The sequence below is a fragment of the Hyla sarda genome, chromosome 4, assembly GCF_029499605.1.
Source record: "Hyla sarda isolate aHylSar1 chromosome 4, aHylSar1.hap1, whole genome shotgun sequence".
Classification (NCBI taxonomy): Eukaryota; Metazoa; Chordata; class Amphibia; order Anura; family Hylidae; genus Hyla; species Hyla sarda.
The window spans coordinates 309,887,196-309,906,602 of NC_079192.1; the positions used below are offsets into that span (position 1 = coordinate 309,887,196).

The window sequence follows — 19,407 nt, forward strand, 5'->3', positions numbered from 1 at the left end:
AACTCTCTTTACATATCCCACAAATGTTTTATTTCACACGCTGGTGGGTTGTGAGTCATTCACAGCCGCTATTTGAGCAATATTTGGTTGGTATTTGAAATCCATGTTGACCGTCTCTCCGGTGCCCGTTCACATGATCATGACTGTACAGTCAGTAATATGTTTTAGTTCTTTCAGTAACAGTCTTTCTGTTTTCTTTCTTAGTTTCCATTTGCTGCTGTTTCTTCATCACCTTTCTGTTCTTGTCAGAATTGACTGGATTTATTGCCAATGAAATGTAAGTATTTATTTAAAAGTAGATAAACCATGTATAACACACCTCATGAAAGGGCTCTGCTAGCAAAGCATTTATCTAGTTTAGTTATACAGTGACTTAATGACAGAAACTGAGCCTAATGTATGCATGAAGGCCTTATAGACATCATAGAAGGGAGATCCCGTGCAGAGGGGCACCTGTCCTATACGGGGAAGCTAAATCCCCACAGTGTAGGTTGTCCCCATCGAATGTAGTAGTATACAACTAAGCAGTAGATGTATCCATACCACACGTCAAAAGGGTATGGCCCACAAAACTTTACTTGTCTTAGTATCATATGGACACTCGTGCTCAAGCTAGTTGAATACCCACCCCACCCTCCAATAAAAAGAAATGGCTAAATAAATTGGTCCTAACTGAATAAAAGCTGAGTTTTATCTACTTTTTTTGATGGCCTAACCTCAATACGTCATTAATATCTGATTAGTGGGGTGCCTACACCCAGGACACCTGCCAGTCAACTGTTTGCCATGGCACCACCCTACACAAGAAACTGAGCTGAAAGCAGACAGTTCTATATGTTATCTGTAGTACATACACTAACCTAGCCAAGCTCCACACCATTCACTGCATCATTCTTAATCCCCTAATCATCCATTAATACCCATTCTTTTTCTTATTTTTTATTTTTTTCCTCTCTCTCTCTCTGTCTCTCTGTCTCTCTGTGTCTCTGTCTCTCTCTCTCTCCCCACATAATATATATCCATCAAGTACACCGAAATAAAAAAGTGCAACATCTACAAGATGTGATAAAATGTCAGCCCTTAAAGCTGACCATGCATATTAGACATGTTTTGGTCGACCATGTAATGTGTATGGTGGGCCTCAGGGCTTGCCCCCAATTTTAATTGTTGGGGGAAAAAATATTCAGGTTTGTTTTAGATTTCAGCAGCCACTAAAGGTATCAACTGCATCTTTATTCCCCCTCTTTATTCAAAAGAGAGAAGAAGCTGTCATTTGTTTGGCGGGCAGCTATTGTGTTTATGTGACCTACACCTTCAATAGCTGTCACTAAATTCCTCCACACACTTGAAGGTTTAGACACGTGTGTATTCTCAGTAGAGAGAGAAGGGGTAATCTGCTGCCAGACAATGGATAATCTCTCTAAGAATAATAGGGTTAGAAAGATGAAATTCCCAACCCTTCTCTTCCCGTTTATCAAATATCAGGGAAGAGTCGGGCAGTCCCCTTGCATATTAGTAATTTGGCTAAGCGGTCAGTGAGTTTGGCCAGCTTCTTACTAATGTGTATGGGGCACTTTGAAGCTCTTTTTAAACAGTGTAAATTAGATGTTTAAATATGTCCACACTAATGACAAAGCCATTCAGGAAGACTACATACGCAGTTATTACACGTCACATTAATTTCCCTATAATTGTCATGTAAACAAACATCCCAAATATGTTTAGTGAATCATAAGCAAGCTTTGTCTTTCTATATGTCCAACAACCAATGGTTAAACCATCATTATCACCACAAACATATATAGTGGACATTATGTACATCAAAACCCAATCTTCAGTTATTGACCTCAAAGGCTGGGTTGTTACATTCCGTTAGGGTCTTTTCCATAAAAGCTGTTCTACTATTACCAACGTCCCCATCCACTTACATGTAAATATAAGACATTGGAGCCCCAGAACCGAATTCCTTTCCGATCACAGGGTGTATATAGACCTATGCAGGGCTGCATTATTACTTGATGCAGAAGAGTGTATACAGAATCTGTGCAACCTTTGCAGAACCCGGGACCCTGTACAGCAACAAGTGAAATCTACAACACAGGAAGTCATAGAGAGGCTGAGCTGATTTTGATCTACTGCTGTCTGACTGCGGCTTACCCCCCCCCACATAGAGTGCACACATTTAACGTTTGACCGTGCCAAATGCTCATGTGTATCGAAAGAGAGCTGGTAGCTTTTGAAAGTACATGGCCACATGCACAATAGTTAATTTTTTTTTTACATTTTTTAGGTTTCCATTTTATTTTATTTTTTTTAATCCCATCTCTAAATACTTGAATGGAGCTACCGCTTCCTGCACTTCCAGCCACATATAACAATGAGATAAGAGAGCGGTTGTAATGTGATCCATATGGTTCCATTCTTTAAATGTTGTAAGGCATCCTCTAGGGGCTAGCTGCGGTGTGTGTTAATACATAATATAAGCTCCCTTATGCCTGCTGTGTGCCCAGTTATAATTGTGCCCCTCCTCCTCTTCTGTGATACCTATATTTGTATGTGGACTTGGTTGGGGGCTCCGATAAGTTAACTCCTATACACACTTAATCTGTCCCTATATATAAGGAAATATCGCTAACACAGTCTGAATTTGATAAAGATATCTCACATCTATACTGATCAAGACCAGGAAATGTTTCACTGGAGTCAATACTTAACTTTATCGCATGGACATCTTCAGAATGTCCTAAATGAAACCCTTCGAAAACTGGAGAACCGATGAGTATTTGTGAATCTATAGTTGTATGGGGAAGAACTGGAGACACTTAATTTTTTTTCTTCTATAGCTATATGGCATTATCCAATGTACTGTCCTTTTACCTTTTAAATTAAACCTACATTTTTTCGCTGAATGTGCTCATTTCTGAACGGCTTACATATACTTGATGGTATTTCCTAATATAAGGTAATTCCTTTACTAGCTACTCCTCTGCTTCCCGCAGACATTCTCAGAGCCCTTGTAATGTTTCCTGGACAATGCTTGGTTTCCTATCCTGTATCCTCATACAGAAGTGTTCACTAGGTGAAGGCCCTTTTGTCACTTGTTCCTAATCTGCACGTTTTTCTCTCTATCTATGTATCTAGGTCTTCCTCTCTTGGCAGTGAATGCTGTTTTGTAGCACAAACGGGCATAGCTATAGGGGTGCAGAGGTGGCAGTTGCAACAGGGCCTAAAGGGGCAGCAAAGCACATCTGACCCATAAGTGACCAGTATTATAAATGGCACAGGGGGCCCTGCTGCAGATTTTGCATCAGGGCCCAGAAGCTCGAACAATGTGAACTTTCTTTGCTCTTCCACTTTTTATATGTATTAAGATGGCCGTACACACAGTATAGTGGCTTGGCTGAACAGGCATGTTATTTCTATGAAGGTAGACATGTTACTAGTATTGTTACTGTGGGAAAACCTAACCTATATTGGGAAAACTCAACCTTAGCAGTAGGTTTAAGAAAATGTCCCTGATCACATGGGGGAGATTTTCCAAAACCTGTGCAGAGGAAAACTTGCCCAGTTGCCCATAGCAACCAATCAGCTTTCTTCTTTCATTTTTATGAAGGCCTGTGAAAAATGAAAGAAGCGATCTGATTGGTTGCTATGGGCAACTGGGCAAGTTTTCCCTCTGCACAGGTTTTGATAAATCTCCCCCATAGTTGGTGGCTTTGGTAAACCTGGTGTGGAGTAGAACAAAAGAATAGAGGGGATAGAGTGAAAAAGGAAGGTCAAGGATTGAGAAAAAATCTGATGGACAGGTTTAGAGGAGGTTTAGGCTGCATTCACACCACGTTTTGTACATACGGGTGCCGGATCCGGCGGGGGGAGGGGCAAACCGGGCGCTCCCGTACCCCAGCCGGATCAGCCCGTGACTCCATTCACATTAAAGATCCGACCGGAGTCAAACGGTGACTCTGGTTGGCTCAGTTTTGACCCGTATGCGGTTTCCTGACCGGACCTAAAACCGTAGTATACTAAGGTTTTAGGTCCATTCCAAAACCGCATATGGGTCAAAACTGAGCCGACCGGAGTCACCATTTGACTCGGGTCAAATCATCATTAAAGGGGTTAAGATAACCTAGGGGATAAGATGTCAGATCGCCACGGTCTCGCTGCTGGGGACCCCCGGGATTGCCACTGCGGCACCCCGCTGTCATTACTGCACAGAGCGAGTTGGCTCTGTGCTTAATGACAGGCAATACAGGGGACGGAGCAGCGTGACGTCATGGCTCCGCCCCTCTTGAGATCACGGTCCGCCCCCTTAATACAAGTCTATGGCAGGGGCGTGACAACCACCACGCCCACTCCCATAGACTCGTATTGAGGGGTCGGGCAGTGATGTAACGATGCTCTGGCCCCTGTATCGCCCGTCATTACGTGCAGAGCGAACTCTCTCTCTGTGCAGTAATGACAGCGGGGTGCCGCAGCGGCAATCCCGGGGGTCCCCAGCAGCGGGACCACGGCGATCTGACATCTTATCCCCTATCCTTTGCCTAGGGGATAAGATGTCTAGGGGCGGAGTACCCCTTTAAAGTGAATGGAGTCACAGGCTGATCTGGCTGGGGTACGGGAGCGCCCGCTTTGCCCCTCCTCCCGCCGGATCCGGCACCCGTATGTACAAAACGTGGTGTAAATGCAGCCTTGGTGGCAGATAAAGGAGCATAGGCATTGGTCAGCCTTTGCACCCTTTTTGATGGGAGAACACAATTCCCTATGGGGGAGATTTATCAAAGCCAGTGCAGAGGAAAAGTTGCCCATAGCAAACAATCAGATCGCTTCTTTCATTATTAACAAGGCCTCTGCAAAATGAAAGAAGCGATATGATTGGTTGCTAAGGGCAATTGGGCAACTTTTCCTCTGGACAGGTTTTGATAAATCTCCCCCTATGTGAATTCTGATCTCGTAGATTAGCACACGGGGATTTTTAATGTATGTAAAACTGATCAACTGAAAGGACTTTTTTATTTATTTATTTATTTATTTTTGTCAGCTGATCTCTGGGCCTATTACACAGGACAATATAGGCCCACTTGGCCCGATAATCAGCCTATATAATATGGCCCTTACTCCAGGACTGTCACCCCCCCCCCCCCCCCTTCTTTCGATTGTTTAGTAGTTTTGATATTTGGTCTGTAAGAACAGTCCTTGCGGCAACTCCCCTTCTCAAGTGCCTAGGTAACTATGAAGGTTAGTTGGGTGATGAGCATCTTTTTGGGGGGATAGCTGGGTGTAGACTGGTACAGGGACTTTGCCACAGAGTAGAAGTGACATGAAGGCAGGTGTACCTTGGCTTGGGATAGGCTTCCCACCTGTATTCAGCAGCATCCTGTACAGTGGCATATCTCATTCATATACTGCCTGGTAAGAAAAGAATACATTGTGGGAAAGTTAAGCATCGATTGGGCCATGGAAGTCAAGATGTTCAGTGTATGCGACATCTTAACTTCCTGCCACTTACACTTAACATGGTGTGAATATAGCCTAATATACGCTGGACTTGGTGGGGGAAATAAAATTGGGATCCTTTTTAGTATTTAAAAAGTTGGTCTGTTACATGTATAGACATTTAGATTTCTTGGGATAGAATTTTATCTACGGAAAAACTATTTTATCTTGGCAAAATGATACCAACATTCCCTGTAGTAGAGTTGTCTTTCAGGCCATTAGTTACCCTACAATCGTGGTGGTAAGGAATGTTGTGTGCCCCAGCTATACATCAGATAACCTTAAAACAGGAATGCCAACGCAAACCCCTTCAATTCAATGGCCCAAACGTAGTAATCTAGTGACATGGTTGAGGCTACTTTCATCTTTGTATAGGTTTAATTTGATGAAGTGGCCGAAAGAGTACATTTTGAGCCATTGAAGTTAATGGGTCCTGCTGCAGTATTGCATTAAGCCAAGCCTTATAATGGTAAAGGTCCTACCAGAACTTTGATATGTGTTTAATGGACCAATAACACCCACCAATTCAGTGATGTTTATACGATCCCACATTTCTTATAGTATTTTATCACCAGTACAAATCAAAAGTTCAGATTTTTTGGCCTTAGTATGTGTGTATAAGCCCAACCAAATGCTGGACACACATAAGATGCCTCAGGACCCGACCTCCCTGTTAAATAATAGGGGGAATGTAATAAGCCACGGCCATACCCCTCCTCTCTCTGGGAAACAAAGGGTCGGCCACGATGAGGTAACTTCTTCCTATTGATCAGTCATAGGTTTATGTTTGACAAAGAGCTCATTTACTAATATCCATACTTACAGTGATACTGTAAGGGTTTTTGTTTGTTTCTTTGTGTATGTATTTTCACCTGTGAATCTGGTCTTGCTACATTGGCTGAGATTATAATCCTCTACTCACTGGATTCCTATTCACTGTTTCTCCCTTTCTGTAGTCACTGATTCACACCAGTCATACGCTGAAGTCATCTTTAGATAGTTTGAGTATCCAGTTAGTTATAATCCCCAGGGCATCAAAGTCGCCAATGTTTCCTGGCAACCATACTAATGCATAGATACTATTAAACCAAACGTTTCTAATGTGTGAGCTGTCAGTCCTCTAAGAGGCTGTAGTAACACGAAAGATATGCTAATCTGTATGCCCTACTAACACCATGGGATCCCTGCCCTGTCACTTCCTGGGTGTTGCGTGGGGATTCCAGACTGGTTTTTGTTGCATTAATATTCTCACTCTTGGACAAATCCACTTTCATTTTGTTTTATGTTCATTTGAAGTTCTGAGTGTAAAGTTCTTGTTATAGATACATTGAATCTTTAAGTGTCCTAGTTTCTATGGAAGTAGAAACAGTGTGTGTGTGGATCTATTCTGAGACAGTGATGGGAAAGGTGGTTGGGGTTGCAATATTTCCCCAAGATTCCTGTCTTATGTAGCGACCAGGTTATAGGAAGAGCCTTTCTCATCCAGTAAAAGATAGAAGAGATATGGAAAAATCAGGAAAGTTTAAATCCCTAGCAGACCATAGCAAGGGACATTTTGGTAAAGACTGTTTTCGAGAAAGCATTTTTATGAAATGAAAGGCACGTTAATAGTGGGGCCTAGCATTCCCTTCCTGGCCAGTCCAGATTTTCAGTGTGCCCCACAATCAGCACAGGTGCTGAAGACAGCTAGTTACCAGGCTTTAAAACAAAGTATAATTTAAGTGTGGCTTGGCTGTTCTGGAACATTTAACTTGTGTGAGTTACCCCGTTTTGTGACTATTTTTTTGGGTGGCTGGGAGTAACCCACCTGTAGATGGGGGCAGACTTTTGGGAGTTAGTGCTCGGGCGAGTTGGATTTACTCCTTGTTTTTACTCTATTTTCCAGCATAAAAAAAATAAATAAATAAATAAATACAGGCACAAAAATAAAGATAAGCCTGTTAAAACTTTATTTCCATGTCACTGTGTGTGACTGTGGCTTGCTGCTATTTGGCTCTCCTAAGCTAATCCCCTACATATGGGGCATTGGATGCTGTCTTAGAGAGAGAGACACACACACTTTTGCACAGATTTGCAAATCTGTTTTGGTAAAAGCTTTAAGAGAACTGCATAAAGAGACTTCTGACTTTATGACATGATGAGCCAGGCTGAGAAACGACAGCAGTCCCTTACTCAGGGCATACTACAGGAACCAGGACTATGCTTCATCTGCAAAATGGGGCACAAAGGCTACAGCGGCAGCAAAATTAGAGACTGTTGGTAAAAAATTGTTGAAAAAATCATCTTAGCTATCTACTGGAGAAAGCTCTGGCATACAGCGTAGCCGAGATGTGAAGCCACAATAATGGTGACTTCTATCTCTTAGGAATGTTTTACGTGCTCCTTGGTTCCTGAAAGACAAACAAGGGCTCGGTGTATCTTATCAGGATAGGTATGAAGCACTTTTTTACATTCTTATGTTATTACACTGGTATGCAGCTTTTGATGAGGATACATGCTTCAGATGCTTGACCCATTTTCTACCTGAGCAGAACATTCCAAAGTATAAAACGGTAAAGCTAATACAGATCTGTTTACGTAAGTCTTCCCTTTTCTTAGCGGACCTGTATTTTATCTACTCATTAATCTCTGTGCATTGGGCATTACTAATACCGAATTTCCTCATTCTATCAAAGCAATTTCATTTTTATTGACGTCATACCGTATAAATGGAAGCCTTTTCTGCTAATCTAAAAAGTCAGTATGTGATCAGCCTGGGTATAATATAGAATGTGGATTTTTTTTTTTTTATTATTATTAATTTTTTTTTGTGTGTGTGCCAGTGAGACTACAAACTGTCCTGAGTGGGACTGCTATCATAGTATTCTAAGTCTTTATCCAGTAGTCCTGTCGATATCCCTCAAGATGATTGAAGGTTTTATATTGGGCCCTAGAAACTAAAACTTTTTTTATAAATTTTTTCTTGCATGGCCTAAATATGCTGCCATGGCCTGTAGTGCTTGACCGAAGAGAAGTCAGGCGACACATCTAGGACCTCATTGGTCAGCAGTTGCAAAGGTAACTGCCAGCAGCAGATCTTGGTGATTTGCTTGCTCAAGTGCCTTCAATATGGCAGAACTTGAGATGTCTAGGGGCAGAGTACCCCTTTAATGGTTATCCCATATCCAAAGGATAGGGGATACGATGTCTTATTGCAGGGGTCCCGCCGCTGGGGACCCCCGAGATTTCGGCAGTGGCACCCCAGACATTCTGTGCACGGAGCGAAGATGACTGGCAATGCCGGGCAGAGGCTCGAAACGTCATGCTCATGCCCCGCTTGTGATGTCACGGCCACGCCCCTTCAATGCAAATCTATGGGAGGGGACGTGACGGCTGTTGAATGTTCCAATGTTCCGTGATGTCACAAGCCTCTGGAGCGGCACCCAATGCTCTAAATGAACGTCGGGTGCAGCAGGGAGATCGCGGGGGTCCCTAGTGGCGGGAGCCCTGCTATCAACTCTATACTAAAGTTTTTGTGTTTTGTTTTTTGTTCCATTTTTTTCCATTAATTTTTTTTTTATTTTTATAAAAATGTCTGTTGAGCCTGGGATTCCTAGAACTCTCTGACATTCTCTGTTAATGTTGAGGAGTGTATGATTAAAGAATGTTTTTTTTGCGACAAATACATATGATCAAAGTAGTGAAGGTTGGGGAGAGGACATATGGAGGAGACGAGCATGAGCCATTAAAGGCTTTAAGAAATTCCAAAAATAACATGTCCTATAAGGAGACATGCAGCAATGTTTGCATCTGTCCACTGTCTAGTTTACCATAAGAGCTGTGAAAGTTATGACACATTTGAATTGGTCAGATGTTTCTTACAGATTTTTTTTTTTTCTGAATTTGTTTGCAGAATTCGTGTAGAGATAATTTATCATTATAGTGTAATGTTTTGCTATGTATGGTGGGTAGAGATGAGCGAACTTACAGTAAATTCGATTCGTCACAAACTTCTCAGCTTGGCAGTTGATGACTTATCCTGCATAAATTAGTTCAGCTTTCAGGTGCTCCCGTGGGCTGGAAAAGGTGGATACATTCCTAGGAGACTCTTTCCTAGGACTGTATCCACCTTTTCCAGCCCACGGGAGCACCTGAAAGCTGAACTAATTTATGCAGGATAAGTCGTCAACTGCCGAGCCGAGAAGTTCGTGACAAATCGAATTTACTGTAAGTTCGCTCATCTCTAATGGTGGGTTTAGTACATAAAAAATAAGCTTGGGCCTGTTTAAAAACAGTGCACATACAGTATACAATACTTATTTGGTGGACCATACAAGAGCTTACTACTTCTAATGGAGCAGGTAGGATCTGGAGTAAGGCTATGTTATACGTGTTGTAATGTCCGTGTGGACATTCTGCAGACTGCAGGCACAAGCATAATATGCCAGCGCTAGGACCGCACAGGAATGTGCAGTCTCCTAGAAGGCTATGCATTCCGCGCGGAGTCCGCAGAAAGAATGAATAGGTTAGTTCTTTCTGCGGACATGGAAATCTGAATTTTCTTGTTGGAAACATCTGGCAATAAAATTCTGCCTTGTGCACAGCACAATCCCATTGAATTCAGCGGGACACTACTGCTCCGGAATCTCCAGCTGAATTTCGCACGGAAATTCCGGACATGTGAACATGGCCTAAGACTTCTGCAGGTATTCTACCAGATTGCAGCTCAACATGAGAGCGGAGATGACTATTACCCAGAAAGCATTGAGTTTTATAGGTCACAGTTCTTACTGTGAAGTGCTGCCCAAGAGTGGAACTTTTAAAAAGCAGCTTTGAAAGTGAGAAGAGAACGGGGTGTACTGTATAATCTAGTCAGAATAAACAAAATATATTTAAAGTTTATAACAATTTATGTGCACTTATAAGGTGAATGCACATGGATTTTCTTAGTTCTGCACTCCTCTTAGGGGATACACATTCTAGCAAGTGTTTCAGCTTGCATAAAAATTTGGGTCAAAACGTGGCTGTGTTGGAGCAGGTATATCCTTGTAGTTCATGTAATGCCAATTAACATGGATGAATTTGTGGGTTTCTGCAGTGATAAATGATGATCTCAAGGGGTGTCTGATCTTAGCTGATATCCAATCCAGCCTTAGTTGTAGAAAGGGCTTCACTTCATGAGTTAATTATTATTTTTCTTTAATATGAGAAGAGAAGCAGGATACAGAGCACACAATCACGTACAGAAGTCCGGGTGTCACCACCAAGTACAACAGTTCTCAGTAAAAATCAGTGGCTGTAGCTGGAGTATGTTACGCTACTGATGGGGTGCCAAGCTGGTGAGGTATAAAGTACAGAAATCCAATATTGTAGATAGAAAAAGTACCTTGCACTCGCCGTCCTTGCAGCCAATTACGACAGGAGCATTCTGTGCAGCAGGGAGGCATTCTGATGCGGGTGCTCAGAGGCAACGGGTGTTTTTGCACGGTGCGAAAACGGCTGTTAGCCTCTGAGCGCCCACATCAGAATGCCTCCCTGCTGCACAGAATGCTCCTGTTGTAATTGGCTACAAGGATGGTGAGTGCAAGGTACTTTTTCTATCTACAATATATAGAATTATAAAAAAGTGTGTGAAATATAATATATATTTAATTTAATTTTTTTTTTGTTAATGTTGTCAGTACAGTTATTGGAGAAATTTTTCAGTAACCAAGTTATTGGAGAGCTGGTGTTATGCACCCGGGTTTATATTTTATGCAATATTAGGACACTGGTGCAATAATCCATATATCACATACTATTAGGACACTGGGGCGATTACTGTACATGGTCCATATTTCATGAACTATTGGGACACTGGTGCTGCTTTTATGCATGAATTCGTCTTTCATGCACATAAATCCTCACTAAATTTTAGCAATAAATATTTAGGACAACTGAAAATCCAAAGCTTCAGAGTGGAGTTATCCTTTACCCTATAGATTCTTCACATCAGCATCAATGATTCTGTCGACATAGAATCAGGTTAGTCTAGAACATGTAAGTCATGCTTTGGTATGGTATAAGCCGTCCCGGTACATTAGGACTATGGCCAGTGGTGATGTTAGTGTATGGTCTCCCCAGATGCCTGTATTTGGGAATCCTTACTCTGTTCCTGCCAGATCCTGATCCCCGCTCCCACTGACGTCTTGCTGACATCACGCTGCTGTTCGGCTACCTGTAGCGTCTCTGTAATTATGTGTACTTTATTAACCATAACCTAGTTTCCATGATAATTACAACCTTTGCTTACATACAACAATAGAAATACTATATGTAAATAGTTACATAAAACATTTTGTTGATTTAGTACGATCTATTTTGTGAAGGTGTGGCATTGCCTCATACCAGCCTTTCATTTCCGCGTTCATGTAGTTACATAAGTATGGGACCTAAATAGAGGACACCTTTTGGCTAAAGGTCATTTCGAATTAAAACACATGGAACTTGGATGCATTGCTTTACTACTTCCGCTTCATACAGTTCTAGAGCAGTTAACAAACCAATGTAAACCAATTCTATATGATTTTTGTGGTGCCCTTTTTTTATGGGCTCGTATCATTAAAAGTTATATTTTAATGGTCTATAATTCTGTGATTGGTACTTTTGGTCAATAGACCTGTTATTCGTATTCTGTGATACAACAAACCAATGTAGCCACAAAGTGTTTGATATAAAATGGCTTATTCTGGAAGGGATAGAAAGTTCAGACCAAGATCTGGCTGCTTAATCACGAAGTATTCTAGATCTTTATTTTGCACTTCTCATTTAAGACTGAGCGGGTATTCATATAACGTTCTTGTTTATGTTGTTGTATGTAGTGAAAGTGTGAAATTTTCACTTTTTGACACTGGTAGGTTTTGGATTATAAGATAAATCGAATGCAAATAGGCCACAAATGTGTTGTGTGTATCGAGGTATTATCAATAAAGTGCAAAAACCATACCTATTTCACGGTGTGTCATAATACTACTTGGATTTACTTATACTACCTGAAATTGTTGGAGTGTTTGCTAGTACTTGGTCTGTCTCTTTTTTTTGTTGAACAGGTTATCCGGCTTGAGGTGTGGTGGTTGTTTTTTTTTTTTTTTTTTTTTTTTTTTTTTTTTGGCTATGGTTTGGGATATAAAAAAAAATTTAAATTAAAGGGGTTATCCAGGAAAAAAATTTTTTTTAATATATCAACTGGCTCCAGAAAGTTAAACAGATTTGTAAATTACTTCAATGGAAAAATCTTAATCCTTTCAATATTTATGAGCTGCTGAAGCTGAGTTGTTCTTTTCTGTCTAAATTCTCTCTGATGACACCTGTCTCGGAACTGTCCGGAGTAGAAGCAAATCCCCATAGCAAACCCAATCTGTTTAACTTTCTGGAGCCAGTTGATATATGAATCACAGGAGGTAAGGAGAGGTTTATTTAAAAAGGGGTATTCCAGGAAAAACACACACACACACATATAAAATATATATATATATATATATATATATATATATATATATATATATATAATATTATATGTGTGTGTGTTTTTCCTGGAATACCCCTTTTTAAATAAACCTCTCCTTACCTCCTGTGATTCATCTGTGTCCTGCTCTGATCCCCCGATATGAATCTTACTGAGCTGAAGTGCGACTGTCGTACCCGTAGCACCTTGGCCAAATGTGTCATGTTGAGTAGAGAATACACTGACAGCTCTCACCCTCCAAACACCTGCGCACGGACCGGCCAGCAGCGTTCCTGGCCACATGGTACAATGGAAGAAAAACTGGTGGTCCATCCAGTGTCTTTAGGTTCAAAAATGGGAACTCTTTATTCGGATCAGTAAAATCACATCACAAGCAAAGGACAAACGCCGTTGGCGTTTGTCCTTTGCTTGTGATGTGATTTTTACTGATCCAAATAGAGTTCCCGTTTTTTGCACCTAAAGACACTGGATGGACTACCAGTTTTTCTTCCATTGTGTCATACTGCAGCCCAGCAAATTGTTGGTCCAGGCAGGACATCACTGCGGCCAGTGTTCCAAAAACCTTTTTTTATTTTTCCATGATGTCTCTTTAAGATCATAATATCTCTAACGTTATTCAGACTTTATTATATCTTGTAAATGAAAATCTAGTAATGACATGGTGACCAGAGGACATTTCGTAACCACTATGCAGATTGGAATTTTTCCAGCCATGAAATGATCAAGCCAATTTTACTAGATTAACCTGGTATTGTAAAAATGTTTTATTTGGTCTATCAAGCATGTCAGACATGCCAGCTGACCAGATGTTTCATAGGTGGACAACTTTACAGCTGTAGGTGTCCTAGTAAAGGCTATTACCACTGACATTTAATGAACAAATGCAGCTACACTAATAATGTTGGGTGGGGAGAACATCTTAATTCTGTACCTTGTCATTATTCTTGTCACTAATAGACACGGATAATTATTATTTATTATTATTAATAAATATATAGATATATAAATATAAATGTTAATAAATATATATATATATATATATATATATATATATATATATATATATATATATATAATTTTTTTTTTTTTTTTTTTGCTGGTTTGACTGCACACCTACTTTTTGTTCCAGTTAAAGGGGTACTCTGCCCCTGGCATCTTATCCCCTAGATAAGATGTTAGATCGCTGTGGTCCTGCTGCGGGGGACCCCGGGGATCGCCGCTGCAGCACCCCGCTATCATTACTGCGCAGAGCGAGTACGCTCTGTGCGTAATGACGGGCGATACAGGGGCCGGAACAGCGTGATGTCATGGCTCCGCCCCTCATTACATCACAGCTCGTCCCCTTAATGCAAGTCTATGGCAGGGGGCGTGACGACCGCCACGCTCCCTCCCATAGACTTGTATTGACGGGGGAGGGCCGTGATGTCACGAGGGGCGGAGCCATCCGTCACGCTGCTCCGGCCCCTGTATTGCCAGTCATTACGTGCAGAGCAATCTCGCTCTGCGCAGTAATGATAGAGGGGTGCTGCAGCAGCGATCCCCGGGGTCCCCAGCAGCGGGACCCCGGCGATCTGACATTTTATTTCCTATCCTTTGGATAGGGGATAAGATGTCTAGGGGCGGAGTACCCCTTTAAGTGTTTCACATTTCCACATTAAAAGTTGTGATGCCTGCTGTCCCAAGTTTTTCTTGGTAGAGCCCTTCTCTTTATTCCAGCTATATTTTATAGACTTAAATGGGTATTCCAGGAAAAAAATCAACTGGCTCCAGAAAGTTTTTGTAACAAATTTTGTAAATTACTTCTATTAAAAAATCTGAATCATTCCAATAATTATCATCTGCTGAAGTTGAGTTGTTTTTTTTTCTCTCTTGCAACAGTGCTCTCTGCTGACATCTCTGTTTGTCTCGGGAACTGCAGAAGAAGAGGTTTTTTATGGGGATTTGCTTCTTGCTTCTGGACAGTTCCCGAGACAGGTGTCGTCAGAGAGCACTTAGAAAAGAACAACTCGACTTCAGCAGCTCCATAAGTACTGAAAGGATTAAGATTTTTTTTAATAGAAGTAATTTACAAATCTGTTAAACTTTCTGGAGCCAGTAGAGAGAGAGAGAGAGAGAGAGATATGGTATTTCCTGGATAACCCCTTTAAAAGTATAACGGAAAAACCCTCCTATAGGCACTGCGCCTCATGTGCTGTTCGGATAAGTTTAAAAGTAAATGTATTTTGTCCAATGACTCGTTTCGGCATATATAACCCTTCATCAGATTGGGATGCCAATCTGATGAAGGGTTATATACCCAAAACATATCTTTTGATAAAATAAAACCTACTTATACGAACAGCACTCCATCTTTCCTCACGAGGGGCAGCGCCTATAGAGGGATTTTTGTTATACTCTACGATCTACCTGTGGATCGGCAGCTCCCGAACCCTGCTACCCTACAGCCAGCAGCACCCGAATGGACGGACTACTTGTACCTTTATTGTGAAGGGAGATGAGTATAATTGTAAATACGCTTCAGGTGAGCTGTATTTTTATTCATCTCATTTAATAGGAATATGCTTTAGGCGCCAGTTTTTATTTTTATTTTTTCTTCTCTCTTCTTTCCTTTTAATATATATTATCGACTTGGCTAGAAGGAGCTTGTAGCAGTCGGCTAATAAGAAGGGAAAAAAAGGTGTATGTGTAGATAGATATATGATGATAGATATACAGTATATAGAGAAGGATAGATATATATATCTCTATCTATCTCTATTATTTTATAAAAAAAATGTGTGTTGTGTGAAAATGTTGTGCTCCATCCATGACTACTCCTTGACACTTAAAAAAAAAAAATATTTTTACATTTTTATCCACCTCTTCTTTCCTGTAGACATATATTTTTCTTTATTTTTTAGCAGATAGGAATTTCACTAGGCAAGGAGGAGGAATTTTTATATCCCCCCCCCCCCCTTTCCGCGTTCTCTCTGTGGTGAAGAGGTTGGTTTATGATTTTTATTTTTTTTGAGGGGGGGGGGGGGGTTCTTTGACTGAGCACAGCTCTGGTTTCCTCTTTTTATTGACAGTTATCTGGTGACCACAAACCATCACCATCTATAACCATGTCCATTTCTTCTCAAAACACCATTATAATGTAGAGCTGCTTTGTGCCCCTCACAGAAGCCCAATGTTGTATTTCTTTCCATAGGTTCTCTATTGTATTCTGCTTTCATTCTTGCTAAAAGTTTCACTGCCATTTTCTCCGTGACCTAGATTCTTTGTTTTTAATCACCTTGTGAGTAATGATTGGAACGCACCCATTTTACCCACCCATAACAGCAGCCACATCCATCCAGCCTACTGCCATGTTACATAATTCTTTATTAACTACATTTATTGGTTTTACATACAGGTTTGCCAAAGGAGATTGGCAGTGTAGATTTCCATTAAACAATATACACGAGCTGTCTATTTCAGAAATGTTAGTTTTTATGACATACATGAAGGTAAATTATATATAAATACGGTATATACTCAACGTGTGTGTGTGTGTGTGTATGTTCCAGCATCACGTCCAAACGGCTAAAGAGGTTAACGTGAAACTTGGCACACATGTTACTTATATGTCAACAACAAACATAGGATAGGTAATTTAACCCTTACTCACCCCCATTTTCCAGGGTCAGGGTTTTTGCTTAAAGTCCCATACAAGTCTATGCATAACTTCCAAGCGGCTGGAGATAATTCAATACCTGGTACAGATATTACGGCTCGGGATATGGGGTCGGGATATGAAGTCAAAAGCTTCCTCTGTTGATTTTCCTCCACAACAAGGATTAGGAAGGAAAAACCGGGCAATGCCGGGTACTCAGCTAGTTATCTATAAATTCCAGTGTAATTTAGGGAGGAAAGGACAGTTGGGCCATTGTGTGATCTATAAAATTTTGAGGTTCTTGTAAATTGTTACCACTTCCCACTCCCAAAATATTGAATACAGTTTAAGGAGCAGTTGTATCCTGTTGATCCAGAAGGAAGGAGAATTATTTCTCACTGAAATGTGAACAGCACCCAGACTAAAAATACAGTCATGTAATGGAGTTCCCTAGATGTGTTTATCCAAACCCAGGCAAAGTGTGAACAGACATATACAACAGAACTGTGTCTGTCGAGGTGATCAGTAACGCTGCAACACAGTTTCAACAATGACACCATGGCAGGCACGTTGGCTTCCATTTAATCTGTCAGTTATAATTCTCCAAATGGGGAAAACCATAGGGCCCCACACCAGATACATAAGAGCTGCTTGCTGGCCCCCTGGCTGTCAGTGGCATCACAGTCTTCTACATTTAGATGAGTTTTGTTTATAGCCCTTTCTCATGTGCCAAAAAAAATGGATTACCCAGCAACTGTGCTGGCACATCCGCGATGTCTTGATATTTGGAATTGCTTTCTGGTGGGACTTTTATAGTATAGTAAAACTGTGTTATATGTTATACCTAATCCGTTCCTTAAAGTCATAGTAAAAATGTACTAGCCAGTGACTCTTTATTTTTTTTTTTTTTTTTTTTTTTTTCAGTGTCAATGAGCTATACGTAGATGACCCTGATAAAGAGAGTGGGGGTAAAATAGACGTGAACCTGAACGTCAGCTTACCCAACCTTAACTGTGAATGTAAGTATAATTCCTCAAAGAATTCTGTGTATCTATATTGTGTGTATTCTGTATTTTGTGTAACTGTATTGTGTGTATTATGTATTGAGGACTCCACAAGACAAAGCTCCACGCTAAAATGTCCTGCTATCTTCACATGCGTCTGCTAAAATGGCCAAAGAAAAATGATTAGGGTTTCCCTGGGATGTCCCCATTCCTACTATATTCCTAACATGGGTACCGATTTCTGGCAATAGTTGAAGGAATCCTAGGTATCTTATCATTAGCAGAAATGGTTGAAATGGAGAAGTCATTACATGGCTGTGACAGATCCAAAATGTCCTAAATGACAAAAGCCCAACTATTTAGTTACTCAGTAACGAATGTATTTTTTTAAATTTTTTTCTTTATATGAAGGAAAGGATATTAAGGCATTATATCCGTGAGTGTCCATTTCTATACATCTTCTAGCTAAAAACAGGAATATGCAGAATTAGAGGGGGGGGGGGGGGAGAGGGCAAGATTTACATCTTGCAGCCAATTTCTTCCATATGTATACAAAAGGATTCTGAGTGCAAGATCTCTTATAGAAAATATTTTCAAAACTATAGATTTAGGCATGATTTCTGTACATTTTTGGAGATGTAGCCCTGTGTTTTGGTTTCATGTTTGATAGAGGGGGTATTAACATCAGCATAGAATTTTTTTTGTTTGTTTGTTACCCTATGCTTTCTGGAATGCGTTAAGAAACTGATGTACCTAGGAAATACACACAATCACACAGCCATGAAACTGTAATGGAATTAGGGAAACCTCTTCCCCCTACCAAGAACAGTTAAAGTTTTAGGTGTTCATTTAACCCCTTAAGGACCAAGGCCATTTTGGCCATAAGGACCAAGCCAATTTTTTAATTTTTGCATTTTAATTTTTTCCTCCTCTCCTTTTTAAAATCCGTATTGCTTGTACAACGCAAGCAAAAAATATTTTTTGCAACTTTTGGGTTTGGTTTTTACTCTATGCATAATTTTTACCATAAAGGTAAAATCTTTATTCTGTAGGTTAATTTATATAGTTTTTCTATTATTGTACGATTAAAAAAAAGCTAACTTTTTTAAACAAAATTGGTATGCATAAAATTGGCATTTTCTGACCACCTATAACTTTATATTTCCGTATACAGGGCTGTGATCTGTAGTCTTTATATGTACCATTTTTGGGACATTTTGATTGCTTTTTATATTTTTTCCCAATATATGATGTGATTTATAAATCAGTGTGTTTGGTGTTTATTGTTCTACGTTTACGCCATTTACCGAGCAGGATCATAAACATTATATTTTAAAACTTTGGACATTTATGCACGCGGCGATACCAAATATGTTTACATTTTTTTTTTTATATTGGAAAATAAGGGGGATTTCATTTTCTTATTAGGGAAAGGAATTTTAATATAATTTTAGAATTTTTATTTTATTTTACACTTTAAGTCCCCATAGGGGACTTTTATATGCATTCATTAGAAGACTACATTTACTGTATAATGCTATGCCTTAGCGTTTCACAGGAATATCGACAATCCACTGATATAGGAGGCAAAGGTAGATGGTTTCCAGCTCTCCCAGGGTGGTAACAATTTTAAAACTTCATAATTTTAATAGGTTTGCATTAAAATAGGACAAAACAAATAATGTGTAAAACAAAATGAAACACCGACCGACATGTTTCAAGCTAAAACATAGCTCTTAGTCATGGACACTCCAGCTAGAGTCATTCATGCAATGCTTTGGGTCTCATAAACC

The 19,407-nt window shown here is 40.3% G+C and overlaps 1 protein-coding gene across 2 annotated transcripts in view; it reads left to right on the forward strand.

The window, feature by feature from the left end:
- ERGIC1 (endoplasmic reticulum-golgi intermediate compartment 1) overlaps positions 1 to 19,407 on the forward strand; it is a 104,754-nt gene that overhangs the window by 38,864 nt on the left and 46,483 nt on the right. For both annotated transcript variants that reach the window (XR_008892787.1, XM_056574835.1), the window contains exons 3-4: positions 205 to 277; positions 17,535 to 17,629. Coding sequence is in view for 1 of the 2 variants with exons in the window: in XM_056574835.1 (XP_056430810.1) it covers positions 205 to 277; positions 17,535 to 17,629 (168 nt within the window). In the remaining variant the exon portion in view is untranslated. The remainder of the gene's footprint in view (positions 1 to 204; positions 278 to 17,534; positions 17,630 to 19,407) is intronic.